Source organism: Sciurus vulgaris (genome assembly GCF_902686455.1).
Source record: "Sciurus vulgaris genome assembly, chromosome: 3".
Lineage (NCBI taxonomy): Eukaryota > Metazoa > Chordata > Mammalia > Rodentia > Sciuridae > Sciurus > Sciurus vulgaris.
Genome location: NC_136463.1, coordinates 95,803,350 through 95,822,445, shown reverse-complemented (window position 1 = coordinate 95,822,445; position 19,096 = coordinate 95,803,350). Strand labels below are relative to the sequence as shown.

General features: G+C 32.4%; 1 protein-coding gene across 5 annotated transcripts in view; it reads left to right on the top strand.

Annotated features, from left to right (window-relative positions):
- The window catches only part of LRP1B (LDL receptor related protein 1B), a 1,899,381-nt gene that overhangs the window by 1,508,364 nt on the left and 371,921 nt on the right, over positions 1–19,096 (top strand). For all 5 annotated transcript variants that reach the window (XM_079135584.1, XM_079135585.1, XM_079135582.1 and 2 more), the window contains exon 42: positions 18,477–18,666. In XM_079135584.1, the coding sequence (XP_078991710.1) occupies positions 18,477–18,666 (190 nt within the window). The remainder of the gene's footprint in view (positions 1–18,476; positions 18,667–19,096) is intronic.

Genomic DNA, 19,096 nt, shown 5'->3' with positions numbered 1-19,096 from the left:
ATCCTCTCACTTAAGTAAGATTATGGGAGAACAGGTTTTAGTTAAAGGAAATAATAAACACAAATCAGAAACACCTAAATTTCTGAAAGGAAAAATGACTGTTTAAATTAGTATGAGAAATAATTGCATTTATTTTCTTGAAAATATGAAGGCTAATTATTATAATGTTATTGAATGAAGAGCCTATTACCCTTTTAAAAACCATTCGAAAGGCAGCATACTGCAGATGAATTAAAACATAAAGCCTTTTCTGAGAATATATTTTTTCTTGTATCACTTGAGGTAAAGACAGACTTAGTGTCAATAAAGAATAAAAGATAAGAAAGCTCCAAACATCAAAATCACCTCTTAACTCCTCTGCTATGAAAAATAATGTCTATGAGAAAGAAATATTGAACTGACTGCATCACATTGACACACAGATTTTTATTTCCATAATAAATCTACTTTATAACTAGTTATTTGTTAAGTTTCCTATTTCTAACATAACAAAACTCTTCCCTAAGTTTCTATCTTGCCATTATCTTTTACATGAAATGCAATTACAGACACCTTTGTGTTATTTTTCATGGTAATATAAAGACGTTCATTCTACCTTTGTATTCTAGGTGTTTGAAACAAACAGTAAAACTTGTGTAGTTTGACCCAAACAAATGAGCAGAGTGATAAACAACCCAGAGTTTTAAAGTTTATACTAAATAATATAAGCTCTTAAAATAGTATGAACACAGGTAAATGCTCAATAAATACTAATTACTATTAAACGTATGTTTTGTGACTTCTGAGTTCCCACATAATTAACCTGTGAGATAGATTAGAATTGTTACTTGCATAACCCCAGTTTACACCATAAATCTTAGTTATTATTGTTAGTTGAATAAGGTAATTGGAAGGTAGTGTTGCTGCTTGTTTTCACTTTAACAGAGCAATTTAATAGGAAAATGGCATTCAAAATTTGTAATCATTGAGCAATGAATGCAAACAAATAGGAAATAATACAATATATACTGATACTATAAGTAAGGGATAAAATTATTGATGGTTTCATAAATTACTATGTATAACTTTTTTGTTTCTAAAAAGTTTAATGTACCTTTTTAAACTAATTTTTAAATAGTAGTAAGTTCATAAATGCCTTTGGCAGCTATGTTAAGCAATAATGTATACCTAATTTTTAGGTGCTGGTTCTATACCTTAGTGGCAGAGTATTTGCCTAGCATGTATGAGTCATAATTATGATCCCCAGCACTACAAAAGAAAAAAGGAATGGGGAGAGAGAAAATAATAATAATAATAATGTTTAAGGAATGAGTATTGTCTGGATAACTACTATGGATTTGAACAAAGAGACTATTTAAATTGACAGTGTTGGAGCATGAAAGTTCTTCATGATAGCATTTAAAATCAGATATACAAGTTATTATCTTAACATATTCTTAAGTAATTCTATCCCAATTCATTGTTTAACAAGGTTTTTCTTCAAAATAATTTGTCTTAAGTAGAGTCTCTCAATAGGAAAGCATATTACTGACTTTTGGAACGTAAGGGAGGAAATATCACCAAGGATATTGTACCATTGATATTTCTATCCTTTAATCAATAAAGAAATTTACTAAAGGTCAGCTAATCATCCCCAGAACCCTATTAAATTGCTTTACTCTTAGTTTTCAAAAAATTTTTGAGCATTTCATCTTAAAATTAAGCAAACACTACCTATAATCACCAGGCTCTGGAAATATAAAAGAAGAAAAGGATAGCATAGAACTTATTTTCTAAATTCTCAAATGATAAAACCAGAAAGTCTTTGCTTGTACAAATAAGTATAGGGTCTTTAAGGAGTTTGCAATATAATTGAGGAAATAGACAAAAGTAATTGTGATGCAGTTTAAAAATATGAAAATAGAAGTTTTGGATAAGTGTTATTATACACAGACAAATGTGAGGGAGCAGAGAAGAGCCTGGTATGAGGAAACATCTTGGAAAGATATTTCTCTGAGGGCATTCCTTCAAGATAAATGAAATCTCAGTAACAGGGGAAATATAAAGCCATTATGGTATTTTATTTTACTTTAATAGCTTAGAAAACTGTTTCATGCAAACAATGTAATAGTGGCATAATTCTTCCTTTTTTCTTTTCAATTTATCTAAACACAAAGAGAATAAAACATGTTCTAAATTTGCAACCAGCAAGCAGACATGCAGGGCTTCCCATGGACATTCAGGCTCTTTTCCTAGGTCTTCCTTAAGATCAAATTCCCAGAAAGTTTCCAGTTAAAATTCCTAAATAAGGGTAGGTACCATGTGGGAGGTTTCATAAAATGTTGCTGAAAGATTTCATTGAACTCTACACACAAATTCCTAATTAGATTTCAGTGTTTCCCTTCCTAAATTTCTCTTTCTCTGCATTTCTTAAAACTTTCTCTTACTTTTTGTCATATAACACTGAAAAATCTTCCTTCCTTTCTTGAGCAATTCAGCTTTCATGCACTAGTCTTATCCTTAAGAAAGAAAAACAAACAAAACAAAACAAGGTATTGGCATTTGTACAATATGTTTTCCCTGCTCTTTAGGAAATCTCTCCAACTCTTTCTTTAAATAACTTAGCTAATTATTAATTATAATAATTGAGAGATGAATAATATTACTAGGACAAGGAAATTTACAATGCTAATAAATAGTCTAAATCTTCTAAATTTTGTTCTGTAAATGGAATTAGAGAGAAGAATATAAATTTAGAGATAACAGCTTGACTCTCAAAGATAAAAATAACTGGACACTAAAGTAGGAAGGACAGATTTTGATCAGTAATACACTGTTGCTATAGTGAAGAGGGTCAAGCCTGAAATGCACTTAGCTTTGATTTGTACAGAGGTGACTAGGCAATTTAAGGAAAGCAAAAGGGAGTAGGGGCCAGAGTGGGAGCTCAGTTGAGTAAGGGAAATGAAAAATCACAAAAGTTGTTCAGTGTAAATGTGATTAACCCAGATGGCAATGATCAAAGTTAGGATTCTAGCCTCTCCACAGAGACTGGGAGATAGAGGTCTTATCCTTCCTGATGAATACATTTCAAAAGAATGGCTCTCAGGTCTCTGAGAAAATACTTCTGAATTGTAAGCAATGCATATACATCTCAAAGAAACAGAAAAAATTCACAATTGTTTTTGCTTTTTAATAAATAAGAAATGGTGGTCAGGGATCTATCAATAGGTGTTATCTAGAACAAACAGTAAATTATTTTGGCATAACTGGGCTACTCAGGAAGACACATTAAGGGAGACCATGGTAATAAGACTATACCCTTAAGGTATAGCCTTGAATGGTTAGAAACTATGTTAGTATTTTAGTATTTTAATGTAGGCAGATGAGAGTAGATAAACTCATTTGTGCTTAGTGTCTATAGTTTTATAGGCAAAGGTTGAGGCCTACATAAGAAGGCTCAGAGGAACTTGATTAGAATTAGAACTTCAGTCAGGAGTCATCATGAAGGTGATTATAGTTTAAATCATGAACCATTTTATATTAACTAAAAACCATGGGGAGCATTCACAATAAAGAGAGGAAGAGGGAGTGTTAATAAAGAAAAACAGTAACATGTATGATCACAGTACTTAAGCAAGCACAGAATTATAGGAATAAAAAGAATAAACACTTTGAGATTTGTAAATAAGTCACCACAGTATGATTGAAATCTATCAGGAAGAACAGAATGTCAAGAAAAAGTTGTACTAAATGAATTTAGTTCATGATTCTGCACCTTCTTCCAATAATCTTGTACTTCTAAAGAGAAGTTTAAAAAGTAAATTGAGAAGTGATACACATCGGGGGGTCAGATGGGAAGTATAAAAACTTATAAGAATTGAGGCTAGTGGTAAGAAATATTGCATTAAAATGGTTGACTGTGTCCGTTTCGGTAGACCAGTTTTCAAATATGATGATAATTAGTTGCATTAGGAAGGATAGATCAAATGTTCAAACACTGAGATACAAACAAGATTAAGTTCATTAATAATTAAAATACTAAAAGAAAAGAAAGTAAGAGATGGGAGAAGATGCAAACCAGGTTTAAAAGCAAAAGGAAACATTGCTGATGTATGACTCTTCTGAGTAGAGAAATTCATAACAATGAGAAATACTGAGCATAAACAAATAGAAGGCCTGAAAATGAGTTTTATCTTATTAAGAATGATATGACAGTGGAGTTAATCTGACATAACATTCCTATGTACATATATGGATATAACACAGTGAATCTCACCATAATGTACATCCACAAGCAATTAATTAAAAAAAAATATGGGTAAATGGCAGAAAGATTAGTAGAAGGAAGAGAACAGGTGATGGGGTGAGGGTAGGGGAAGGAGAGGTACTGGGGACTGAATTAGAACAAGTTATATTCCATGCTTCTATAATTATGTCAAAATGGATTCTACTGTCATATATAACTAAAAAGAGCAAAAAACATTAAAAGAATAATGGAAATGGAATGAAAGGAAAAATATATCTTAAAAATTTGTGCAGAAATGAATATAGAAATTAGTGCTGAAGAAATACAGAAATAAAAAATGGATCTAAAAAGCTCCATTAGCATTTGAGAGTAGGTGGAAAATTGAACATATATTAATTAGAATGCACACAAGTTGAAAAAAGCAATATAAGCTTGTTCAAAAGAGCAAAACGTACTTTTTTGGTTCTAATTGGTTATACATGAGAGTAGAATGCATTATAACACATCATAAATAAATGGAGTATAACTTCTCATTCTGCTTGTACATGTTGTAGAATTGCACTGTGTAATCATATATTCATATAGAGTAACAATGTTCCTTCATTCTACTAATCCTTCTTACCCATATAGTCCCTCCCTTCCCTTCTTTTCTCTCCATCTAATCCTCTATTCTTTCCTAGCACTCCTGCTTATTGTGAAGTAACTTCCACATATCAGAGAAGACATTCAGTCTTTGGTTCTTTGGGATTGGCTTATTTCGCTTAGCAGTATACTCTCCAGCTCCATTCACTTACGGGCAAATGCCATAATTTCATAATTCTTTAAGGCTGAGTAATATTCCATTGCATATATATACACCACATTTTCCTTATGCATTCATCTGTTGAAGAGTGCCTAGGTTGGTTCCATAGATTAACTGTTGTGAACTGAGATGCTATAAATGTTAATGTGACTGTGCCACTGTAGTATGCTGATTTTAAGTCCTTTGTATATAAACCAAGGAATGGGATAATTGGATCAAATGGTGGTTCCATTCCGTTTTCTGAGAAATTTGCATGCTGGTTTCCATAGTGTTTACACCAATTTGCAGTCCCACTAGCAATGTGTGAGTGTGCCTTTTCCTCCACATCCTCACTAACATTTCTTGTTGCTTGTACCTCAGATAGAGCATTAATCTCCAGGATATAAAGAACTCAAAAACACTTAACACCAAAAACACAACCCAATCAATAAATGGGCTAAGGAATTGAACAGACACTTCACAAAAGAAATACAATCAATCTATAAGTATATGAAAAAATGTTCAACATCTCTTGCAGTTAGAGAAATGCAAATCAAAACTACATTGAGATTTCATCTCATTCCAATTAGAATGGCAATTATCAAGAATGCAAGTAAAACATTTTTATACCTCTTAATTCCTGCACTATATAATTTGGCAATTGATTAAGAACATGTAAATAGGAAAAAGTGGATGTTCTAATCTCCATTCTGTGTATTTCCTTTTCATAGCGCTACACCTACAATAAATAATTCTTCAGTATTGCTTGTGATTAGTATACTTTCAGTTTTATTGTTTAAACATTAGTAATGCATTTACATTCATGTACATTCCATTCCATTTAAATATTTTAAGTCAATTTCATTTTCTAAACCACATTTAGATAAGGAATATTTTTCAAAGAAAGCTTTTCATTTTTCTTATTAGTTTTTCATTGGCAGGTCAAAATTTTGTTTTTACAATATGGCATTTTAATATTGTGTGAACATATAATATATAATATTTTATACAATGTTTATTATATGTATATAGTCAACAAAATTCTGATTATGTCACATGGTTTTCAAAAGATGAGAGTTAGTAATCTTCAAATAATATTCTTAGTACCTTTTTATCTTGAGTTGAATTTTAAAACACTTACTTGTTTCCTAGAGATTAAATGTTTCTATCCATCTCTTATGTCTCTCTTTTTTTCTGTCACTAATCTCAGTTTTCCTTTGCAAACTTAACCATAGAGAATCATGTCTTGTTCTATGAGTTCCATTATCTGGAATAGACTTTTTCTTTGTTTGTGCTTCATTAACTTCTATCTCTTTTAGGAAGTCACTACTGTTTCTGTCTTTATATGTCTCTTCATCTTTGTCTCTCATGTTTTCTTATGAAAATTTGATATTTTCTAGCATTTTAATTTTCCTTCGGGCTTACAACTTCTCCATCTAAAAGATAATCAAATATTTACAGTATCATTATGTAGGTTACACTGAGACTCAAAAACATATTAAGTGGTACAAATTTCTGAGCTTATTCTGAGGAATAAGGAACAAATAAACTGGAACCCAGTTTCTTATAATAAAAGAGAATTGTAATTACAAATATAGATGGTAGCTTCTTAAAGTTCAGAAACACACATAATTGCTATTATCTCTAATATTCTACATGTGGAAAAGGGGGATGATAATTTATCAAATAAAGAATTAGCATTAGGCACTGCTCTAAATGCACAGGTTAACTCATAATCATTATACATCTTATGAATTCTATACTATTGCCATGTTCACATTACAGAGAAGGAAACAAAAATACAAAGAATCTAAATGATGTCCTAATTGTCATGTAATTGGTAAAGTGAAATGCGGTATTCATAGCCAGCTATATCTGAATCTAGAGTTTGTGCTTATTACCTTGAGTGCCTTTCTAATATACTAGGTCTTGCGCATATAAAAAATAAAGCATAAATATACAGATACTGCCTTCCATGGATTAGAAATTCATATCAGTTTATCACACAAATAATTTTCCTTGTTAGCTGTAGGCCTGGGACTTTGTTCAGTGTGAGAATACAACAAAACAAATTAACCATGTTCCATATACTCAATCTAGTGGGATGAGACTGACAAAAACAACATGAAAAACAAATAGAATTATGTTATATTATGAGGGAAATAAAAAAGGGACACAAAAATAATTCAGTGAGAAAGATGGGCAATTCTATATTCAAGAAATGTCAGACCTAGGAAAGAAAATGGAAGTGAAAATTACATATGTCATCTATAAATGTTAGTCTCTACAAGTCTGAAAGAGGACGCAAGTTCCTAGAAGACCCGTGTGGCCAGAGCCTAATAAAAGAAGCAGGCAGAGTGTCCTGAGAGACAATTGGACAGGCAGGAAGGGGTTAACTCAAATTTCATTCTAAACGTGATGGCTTAACACTGAAGGATTGTAAGCAGAGCAGGGATAGAATACATGCTTTAGGATCACCTGGAGTTGCTGATGGAGAATTAACTAACTGTACAAGAATGACACTTGGGAGGATAGTTTGGGACAGAAGTTCAAGCAAGAGCTGATGACAGAGATAATAGTGTCAGTGGAGAACAAAATGGAAATTTACTTAAAATATGCCTTGGGGATAAAATTAAAAGCATTTAATCATGTATTTATGCAAAAACTAAAGACTCAATTCAAATGTGATTACTGGGTTTCTAGTTTGAATGAGTGAAAACTATTAGTTAGGTTTGGGGTGAAAATTTTCTTTTTACAAATTTTTATTGAGATATCATTCAGATGATTAAAAGATACCATAATTGCTGGATGTAAGCCTATAAATATCTAGATCACACATGTGGTATAGAAACAAAAGCATGTAGACAACGTTTAATGAAATGGGTTAGAAGAGATCATATACAAAAGAGCACAGAAAAGGATTACCCAAAATCAAACCTTCAGTTTTACCTGCATTGATTTATTGAAGGGGTTACTAGCAAAGAATATTGTGAAGGAGACACTGATGATATATGGAAAAACCCGAAGAGGAATGACAAAAAACAAATAAACATAAAACAACTGTTGCTCGGTATGGTGACACAGGCTTGTAACCCTAGAGATTCAGGAGGCATGGCAAGTTCAAGGCCTGTCTGGACAACTTAGTTAGCAAGTGTCTGTTTCAAAACAAAAACAAACAAACAAAAGGTCTAGGGATACAACTTAGTTGTACAGCGTCCCTGGGCTCAATCCCCAGTACTACAAGGTGGGGAGATAACTCTCAAGAATCTCAAAAAGAAGGAGGACAGTCAACAAGTGTTAAGTAAAATGGAGAGACTGTTCACTGAACTTAGCAATGAAGAAATTACTAAATTGTTATTGCTAATTACTGATTATTAGTACCATGTTTCTAGGGAAGAGTAGCTTCAGGGGAATTACTGATAAAAGTGTCAGACATAAATGTGCTGAAGTTGAATATGAAATAAGAATATATAACAATTCATTTGAAAAGTCTGACAATGAGAGAAACAAAATTGGAAGTATAGTTCAAAGGGGTTCTAAATTCTAAAGAGCTATAATTCTGTGTACTATGAATATGCTGCACTAAAGTGAGGGGTCTTTATTCTAGAGGAAAGAGCAGAGGAAACAAAAGGAAAAAGGTTCTTCAGAAGAATAGAGAGAACAACATAATTCAGAACACAAGTAGTGGATTTGTCTGTTGGGGGAATACACATTTCCCTTAAAATGAGGGGACTTGCAGGATGCAATAGAGATACGTTTGTAAGGCTGGTGGTAAGCTAAGGGGTATATTTCAAATGATGATTTTAATACAAATAGAAAGTGTTTTGGAAACCTTGTAAATAATTTAATTGATTTTATAATTTTATTTTTTAAATCTAACATTGTGTTCCTGTCAAACACATCTATGTATTATATTAGAGATAGGAAAAAACATAAGTAAAACTTATGAAATGAGAGTTATAAGAAAACTGACCCCTTAATTTTATCTGCTTGGTAATGTGAATGAATTTATACTCTCTTAAAATGTTAATTTTTTCTAGCATTCTGCAATTATAATGCCTTAACATTTGAATTCTTCCCATTCCTGAAAGATTAATTTCTTAACAGTTAATCTCATTAGTTTCTTCCTGGATTCCTGATAACAAACACTCTAAAATCTAAAAGCAAATGACTATAAAAAAATCCTATTATTCTATGAAGCATTTCACATTCAAATTAATACTGAAAAGATATCCTCTCAGAAAGACACATTTCTTTATATCTTTACTTAGTTTTTCTTTAAATCCAGCAAATGACTACTTCAACTTGTCTCAAGAGGATGAGCTCCTATACATGAAATGCTTTTGAAAGGAAAACGGATTTGGAATCCAAAGATTAAGATGATTCTTGATATTCTAAATCATAAAAAAATTACACGTGTTCTTGAATTTATTTTTATAAGTGTTATACTGATTTAGGAAAGAATTATTATTCAATTTGAGTTATTTCTGTGCAGCTTAAAGACATACATACTGGATTAAGTTATTTACATATAATAATGCATAAAGGAATAAATTCCACATCAGCATGTAGAAGATTAGCTTGTTCTGCGGCTCTTAGGTTTAAGACCAGTCAACTGACACAATAGCTTCAAAAGGCAGAGAACTGGAAGAGCCACAAGAGCATGTCTGGGATAACATTTGCTGGCTCTACCCTGCTTGACAGGAAGCTTATAGTAGGAGGGTTGAAGAAGCAGATGATTTCTCTGCATCAGGACAGCATAAAAGAGAGGACAGTGAGGAAAGTCAGAGTGAAATAAAGAAATAAACATTTACTAATTCACAAAACATCACCCAGAAGGCAGAATCAGACCACATACTATGGTATTTGAATGTGGGGAAAGACTGAAGAAGCAAATATGACCCCCAAATCTGAAGTAAAGTGAAATAGAAAATAAAATGACTATTAGTAGTGCTAGGTTAAATATCTGAAGAGGGAAGGACAGCACTGAAGGAAGGACCAAAGAAGTAATTTGTAAATTAATGGTTGGATAAATGCTAGGCATCAGGTGCAAATTGCAATGTTACGGTTTGGATGTGAGGTGTCCCCCAAAAGCTCATGTGTGAGACAATGCAGGAAGGTTCAGAGGAGAAATGATTGGTTTTAAAAGTCTTACCCAATCAGGGAATTAATCCCTTATGGAACTAATTGAAGTGGTAGGGTGTTGCTGGAGGAGAGTGGAATTGGGGCATGGCTATGGGGTATATATTTTGTGTCTGGAGAGTGGAGACTCTCTCTCCCTCTCTCTATGCTTCCTGATAATGCAAGCTGCTTCCCTGTGCCACCATCTTCTGTCATGATGCTCTGCCTCACCTCGAGCCCCGAGGAATGGAGCTGGCTTCTATGGACTAAGACCTCTGAAACCATGAGCCCTCAAATAAACCTTTCCTCCTTTATAATTGTGCTGGTCAAATCATTTAGTCACAGCCATGAAAAAGTGTTTAAAGATCCACAACTGACAAATATACAATAGGTTTTCTTGAAATGACTAATTTATTACCAAAGAACAGCTCATATGCTGATTATAACACTACATTTCTGTTCAGTCCACATACCACTGAACTATTGTTAGATTCCCAAAAGTCCACATTTCTATGCCTCCCTCAAGACTGTTTTAAAGCTCTTCCTCATCTTTTCCTCTTCTGCATAATACTCACATTTTATGCTCCATTAAAATAATAGAATATAATAACATATAATAAAGTATCAATCATTACTTACATTATCCTCTAAAGAGTATTATTTACAGAGACTATTAAAGCAAAGAACCCCTGAAGACAACCTTAAATCAAGACCACACATACTTAATAATGGAACATGAGAAACTGGAAGTGACACCTGGGTCTTAATTTGGATAAGAAGTCCTTTATTTTTCTCAGATCACACTATGGGATTATCATCTGTTTTAGCTGTTTATCTGTGAATCTCTATTGAGATTGTTTTGTATTATGCAAATTGACCTAGGAAAATGATGTATCTTAAACTGGCATCTGGAGATGAGCATAGACACCTCTTTCTCACGAATGTTCTGATTCATGGCTTTGACCTGAAGATTTGCCTTACTTTCTCATGAAGGAAGCAAGGATGGATTCCAAGTCACTTTCTCATTATAAACCTCAAAGAGTGACTCAATGTGTCCATTGTATCTAAGGCATACTTGTTGATTTTAGGCACCTTGGAGTTCATGCTCTTCTCTGGAAGTTCTGGATATTCTCACATTAGCTTAATCTCAGTAAAGTCAGTGAAGTCCATTTATTTATTCCAGATAGACTGACACGACAATAATCATTCATATGCTCAGTCTTTTCTTCACTTGTATTTCTTTGTTTTCCAGTAGTAGTGACAAGAGATAGAGGCAATTGTTGAGACATGACTAAATTTGTATAATTTTCAACTGAGTCTGAAGTCCTAGCTAAACTTCAGAACTTAAATGTTTTTAAATCTGAAAACGAACAAACAAAACACTACATAACCAAAAGAAAAGGGAAAAAAAATCATTGTCACTTAAAAGCTTCAAGCTGTTTCAAGCTGCTTCAGTACTCTTTTAGGACAAATTGTTTCTTCTTTTCTGGGAAAACCAAATAAACAGGACTGTTCTGTTATACAATGGAAAGCAAAGACTCTTCTGACATGGAAATATTTGAAATGCTCTGGTTTAAGGGAATTAAAACTGCTTGGGGATAATAATAAAAGCTTGTCATTGTGTAAGATAGAGTCAAATCCCTGCAAACAAGTTTACTCTTGGAATAGAATAATAGGGATAAAAAAGAGGGAAAGACAGAATAGTTCCCCTGTTCAAAAACTTTGAGTGGGTTGTACATCCTCATGGGAGAAGGGTGGGATCCTAAAGTGGTGAATCCACATTCATGAAATGTAGCTTCATTGCAATGCTTTGGCCACAGAAAGAGCCAGATTCACAGGTTCAAGAGTAGCATAGTTTCATAGAAACTGTCTTTGGCATTCTCTTTCCATTATATAGCTAATTAGTAATTTTTGTAGATACTAGAACTGGATTTTGAGTTATTTCATTATGGCCTCCTGACATCTTACTAAACTCATTAGTTCCCCCACCCTAGGTGGGTGTTACAACCAGGGGTGTTCTACCATTGAGCTACATCCCCAGTCATTTTTATATTTTCATTTTGACACAAGCGCTTTCTAAGTTGCCCAGGCCGGCATTGAACTTGAAGTCCTTCTACCTCAGCCTCCCAAGTCACTGAAATTATAGGCATTTATCTCTGCACCTATAACTGAGTTCAGTTATTCAGTGGATTCTCTGTGTATTTCAGTTGATCTCTCACAAAAAAAAAAAAAAATTACAAAAATTATTTAGGGTAGCATTGTTCCTTGTTAAAAAAATTTAGGCTTTATTATAGATATTTATTTAGTTAGTTTTTTTAAATTACACTGGTTAAAAAAATGTTGAGCTTTTTAACAGTTAAATGATTTATAAAAGAGGTCGCAGGCAAAGTGTAGAAGTACAACGATATTGCTGTGGTTTAAGAGTGACCAGAATGGACTCTTCAAATATTTATAGTCAGTACTGGGTCATCTCCAATCAGAATGAACTGGTTCATATCAGCCCTAATAAGTGATTTGCTGATGGCCTTAAATAATCTAAGGAAATAAGTGAATGCCTATATGTGAAAAAAAATTTTAGATAATCAAGTTACTGTATTTCTTAATTTGTTGATGTGGGGAAAAGGTGACTCAGCCTTGAAACAAAACTGGTAGTAGTCGAAGTCATAGTAAACACAAACAAGTACTAATTCACTTTTGTGTTTAAATGTTTGTCTATTCTGAACATTTCATCTAAATGCAATATTAAGAGTTTTTTCATATTTCTTTTAGTATACTATTTTCAAGGTTATCCACAATTTAACATATGTTAATATGTCCTATTTTTATTGTTGAATAGTATCCCATCATATAGATACAACATATTTTATTCATCATTAATTTTATTGATATTTGATATATTTCTACTTTTTGCTATTACAAATAAAATTATTATGAACATTTGTGTAAATGTGGATGTGTGTTTTTATTTCTCTTGGATATATACCTACTAGTGGAATAGCCAGGTCATACCGTAATCTGACATTTAACATTTTGAAAAACTGCCAAATTATTTTACAGAGGTGGAACAAATTTACATTCCCACTGGCATTGTGTGAAATCCTCCATAACTTTGCAAAAATTTGTGTTTTTATCTTAGTGATCATAGTGGATATGAGTTGGGATTTTTGTTTGCATGTCTCTGGTGGCTAATAACATTGACCATATTTCATGCATTTTTCAGCCATTGGTATACATTTGCAAAAATAGCTATCAAATTCTTTGCTTGTTTTTCTATTGGGGAGTTGCTTTTTTTGTTGAGTTGCAAGTATTTTTATAAAATACATATTGTAGATACAAGTCCATTATGACATAAATAATTTGGCTCCCAGTCTGTGAGTTGACTTTTTCATTTCTTGATTGTGTCTTTTCATTTTGTTGTGTGTACTTTTTGGTGCTATGTCTAAAATGTCTATAATGTCTTAGCTTAACCGAAGGATATGAAAGTTTACTCTTGCATTTTATTCTAAGGGTATCATCACCGTTGACCTTCTAAATTAAGGGCTGTTATATTTTGAGTGTGTGTGTGGGTGTGGGTGTGTACACATGGATGCATGTGAATTACATGAAGGGATCAAACAGTCTAGTGAATTAAATATAGAGTTGTTTCAACACCATTTGTTAAAGATGATTTTACCCTCATTGATATATTTTCTGGAAACCTTTTCAAAAAATTGTTTGACCATAAACACCAAAGTTTATTTCTGTATTATCAAATTGGTCCTATTTTCTATATGTATATCCTTATAATAATACCACAGTGTCTTACTTACTTTATCATTGTATTTAGTGTGAAATCAGGAAGTGTGATTCTTTTAATTTTGTTCTTCTTTTGCAAGATTGTTTTGACTCTTCAATGCTCCTTATATTTCCATATGTATATTAAGATCAGTTTGTTAGTATCTGGGAAATAGCCAGCTGTGATTTTGATATGGATTACATTGTTTGTTGTTCTTTTGGGATTGTATTGCTCTCTCTTAATAATATTAAGACTTCCAGTCCATGAATATGGAATATCTTTTCATTCATGTAATTCTTCTTTAATTTCCTAAAGTAGAATTCTGTAGTTTTTTGATGAACAAGTTTGAAATTTTACCATTCTTTTGCTACTCCTAAGTAGTTTATTTTTTATATTGTTGATTACATATCTGTTGTATGCATAAGAACTTGTTATTTGCAAGTAGCGATAGTTTTCCTTCTTCTTTTGCAATTTGAATCCTCCCTCTTTCTTTCTCTATCTATCTATCTATCTATCTATCTATCTATCTATCTATCTATCCATCCATCTATCATCTCTTTCTAGTTACACTGGGTAGAATCTTCAATATAACATTGAATAGAAAGGCAAATGTAGACAGTCTTGCCATGTTCTTGATTTGAGGGAAAGATTATTCCTTTTTCATCACTAAATATGATGGGTTTTGGTTTTCCTTTTTCAAGTTTAAGAAATGTCTTTCTATTCCAATTTTGTTGAGTATTTTATGGTCAAACAATATTGGATTTTTCTAATAAACCTGTAGTTTAACCATGTCAAGTTATTGGCTCATTGCAATGAGGGAGAATCTACAAAAGGAAAATAAAGCATGGTGTATCAGAAAGAAAGAAAAAGAAAAGAAGAAAGAAAGAAAAATAAGAGTTATTGGGAGATTTTTAGGGAAGGATAGTGTTTAGACAAAATTTAAGTAAAAGCAGTGTTTTCTTAGGCTTAAAGAAACCTCATACAAAAAGCTCAATAGCAGTTCTAGATTGTGAAATAGATGCAGGATTTTATTTCTTTAGAAACAAGAAAGTTAAGATATATATGTAATATATATCTATGGAATTCTTATTTTAAGATTTGTACTTGAATTAGAAATCAAGGTTACTACTCTGTGTTTAAGTGAATTATACTTCAAATAAGTTTGGGATGCTTTATACTAGCTATAATAATTTCCAACAGCTATCTCTAATACTGCATTATTTCACAGAACAAGTCTGTAAGACAGTAGTGCACATTCGAGGAGGAGGTCATTATGACCTTTTACAGTTGTATCACATTCTTGAAATAAATATTTCTTGCTAACTTTGCAACTGGATTCATCTGTGATGATTAGCTTAGCTAGATGAATAACAGTGTTTTGTAAATGGGGTTCACTACCAATGACATCCTTGCTGCTTTTCCCATTCTGTAAACTTTTGCCCTTGCTTTAGAACACAGTGCAGACAAGAGGATTTGTGGTCCCTCCTTCAGTGGTAGTGAAATGTGCTTGTGCTCTCTGAGAAGTGAAACCCTTTGCATAGCTATCAAACTAGTGGTTGGTTGCTGTCTGCAAAGCTATTTGGATAAAATTTTCCACTATTGTAGTGGAATAGAGGAAATGGTGGTATAGCATGTTTCTGCATAATTTGCCTGACTAGATTTTTTTTTTTAAGAACTGAACTCCCTTCTTAATTTTACAAAACTATATCAGCACAGCACTCATGCTGAGCCAAACTTAATTCCCTGCTCAAGGATGTAGAGAATGTAGGGATTTTTTTTTTTTCTTTTGGTGAATACATGGGGTGAGGAGGTGGTAGGTGGTATTTTCACATTTCACATTTCCAATACATTTGAAGTGAAAAGTATGGAGTTGATGAAAAAGTACTGTTATTTTCTTAATTACGCCTATTTTACATCCTTGAGTTACAAGGATGTTTAACTCTGTATTGATTCACTCTGCTCAGATCTGGCTGACTGTATAGATAGTTATTTTATTTTAACTATACAATTGTCTTCCAAGATCGATATCTCAAAATTCATTTTCTGGCTGTTCAACTGATTCAGGAACCTCATTTTTAAACATGCACACACACACACACACCACACACACAAACACAGCACATGGCCCTCACACAATTGTTAGACCATTGTAAAATGTCAAAAGAAGTTCAATGTTATCTCAACTAAAATATTTTTCATGATTTGATAATGTGTGTATGTCTTCAACTGACTTTTCTGTTAATAACTAACATAATTTTCATAAAGAAATAAACATCTGTTTTTTTCCCCCTGGGCGATGAATTCAGGAACACTAAGCTACATGACCCATTACTTTTGTTTTATTCTTCATTTTGAGACAGTCTCACTAAATTGCTGATGCTGGCCTCAAACTTGTGATCCTCCTATCTCAGCCTCTCAAGTCACTGGGGTTACAAGTGTGAGCGCCACATACAGTATTAAATATCTTTTTACAGAAAGAAAATTAAGTAAAAAGTAACATCAGATTATGTTTAAATGTACTACCAGTATGTCATCTGTGACAAAAATAACATCAAAGAGATTATACCTGGACAATGACACAGATGTAATTTAGTAGCCTTGAAATTATGTCGGCCAAAAGAAAGCAACATCTGTTTCATCTCAGTTATGATATGGACTGGCTTCTTCCCGGCTGTCAGGATAGTGTCCAGGAAGGTCTGTGAAGTCACTAGAAGGAAATGGTACTGAATGAGGATGCATTGATTCTTATTTGCTTGGATTTTTCTAGATCTGCTATTTCTCATTCTCCTTGTGAATGATGAAAACATATAGTGCTGAAAACACTACAATAGAGTTACTATATTTTTAAATGAATTGAATTGAAAAAACACAGTTTTATTTAATAACAGAAAAACTTTTTTAATCATTACCAACATCCCACCTAATTACCCCAATAAGAGCATCATATGAATCACATAAAACTTAACCAATTTATCAGTTTTATCATGATTTTATAGTTTTTCTTTCATCATCTCTGACCTGGGTTTCCATACTAGTCACCTCCATCTATCCCTTAGAAACTGTTTTGTTTATTCTTTGAGAGGAGGGTACTCATGGCAAGTTACTTGTTACATAATTCCCTCAGAGCAGACAGGTAAAATGTAATGGAACTTGTTTATTTCCAACTCATCCCCAATGAGTGGTGCTACTATGGACAAAGGCATTTGGAAGCAGATGAACCTGGGGTAAAAAAGTTGCTTTAACACTATCAAACCTGTAACTGCAACCTTTACTTTCCTCCTTTGGCAAAGAGGAGCAATGAAACAAACTTCACAGACTAGATGTATACATAAAATAATATGATGAATGCAGAACAGTTTGCACAAATTTTAGCAGATAGACAACACCCAATAAGTTGTGGCTATTAATTTTATTGATATTGGATATTCTGTAGTGCATTTACAAAGGAAAAAAGGGACAAATAATTAATCATATGAAGAGAAATCTGGTTCAAGAACTTTAATTATTGTTCGGCAATCTAGCAAAATTGTATTGATCTCCTTAAATGAAATATTTATACATCTTAAGTTTGAAAATGTCCTTTTCATGTATTTCTTTAAAATAAGAGCTAAATAGTTTGTCTCAGAATTTCCTTGAAAGAAAAACAATATCAAGTTCTGTATGTAGTAATGTTAATTTTTAATATGAATCTTTGTTAATCACATTAAGAATAATTGAAGAAAATAGGTAGCATGAAGGAAAACTGTAATACTTTGATTATACTTATAGATGGGCTCAAAGCCATGGATGAAAATTATAATAGCTACTGTACATTATCCTAGTGATTTAAAATACAGTTTTATGTAATAATTACATTGTTTTTCACCTTGTCGCTTTTTATTTATCTCTGTAGTGCCATTCATCTTTTTCTGATAATATTTAAAACATGCTTTAGCTGGCAATTAATTTTGTATTGTGTTTTTGGTTTTTATATTACATTTGTAGAAGAGAATCAAAGGATTTGCCACACTAACTTAGTAAAACATTGCCTGCTATCTGTAATAGTAAATATGAAATTGAATCTGCTTTCTTGATACTCTTGTTTTTATAATTTCAATGTGTTTGGTTTTTTTTGAGATACCAAATCTATAGTTATCAACAGAAAACCCATTATGATTGTACCTAAATGATATCACTAACATATGATTTTCAAAAACATTTGTAAGTGTTGCACACTGGACACTTTCTGAAAATTAATATTAACATACTGAAAGGGGAGAAAAGCACCAGTTTCCTGCATAAAAACATTTGATTGTGGTTTCTTGGATGAGAAGATTAAATTTTAATAACATGTATTTGCAGAACTGCTCCCATGACAAATTTGTTGGTTCAGAGCTATATTTTGCTGTGTGTAATCAGCTATCAATTGTATGCACCACAATTATTATTTTTTTTGGTGTTTGTAGGGAAATGATTATTAAAAACAGAAATTATATATATATATATATATATATATATATATTCCCTTTTTCTCTCTGAAAGGTAATTTTTTTGTTTGTAAATAAAAATGTCAATTTATTCTTTGTTCCCATCAGATGTGGGTTCTGTGGAAGGACTTGCCTATCACAGAGCCTGGGATACACTATATTGGACCAGCTCCACTACCTCATCCATCACTAGGCATACAGTGGACCAGACCCGGCCTGGAGCATTTGACAGAGAAGCGGTCATCACCATGTCAGAAGATGACCACCCACATGTGCTGGCCTTGGATGAATGCCAAAAGTAAGAAAGAGGTTATTTTTCTTTCTGTACTATAATTATAAGTCAGAAGAATGTCAGAGCTATGTTAACTTTAAAAAAGACTAACTTCAAAATTAAAGGTTTCCTTTGAAGCTTTCTTCATAATTCATAAAAATTTATTTCTTTAATGAAAGTCTTGTAAGTATGAATCATTAAAATATCAGATGTCATCTTCATGAAAGATCAAGTAAAAGCAAATTTAAATGATGAAAAGAAAATAGAAAGAGACAATACTGTGCTGGAAAATGTAACATGAAGAAGATATTAATGCAGAGCTGATTGGAATTACAAATTTAAAATGAAGCTATTAATACATATTGACATCTAAAAGAGGGTTGTTTTCACTTTGATGAAGTAAATTTAAGAATAGGACATCTTAAATTAAAATGAAAAGAAAACAAACAGTAACTGG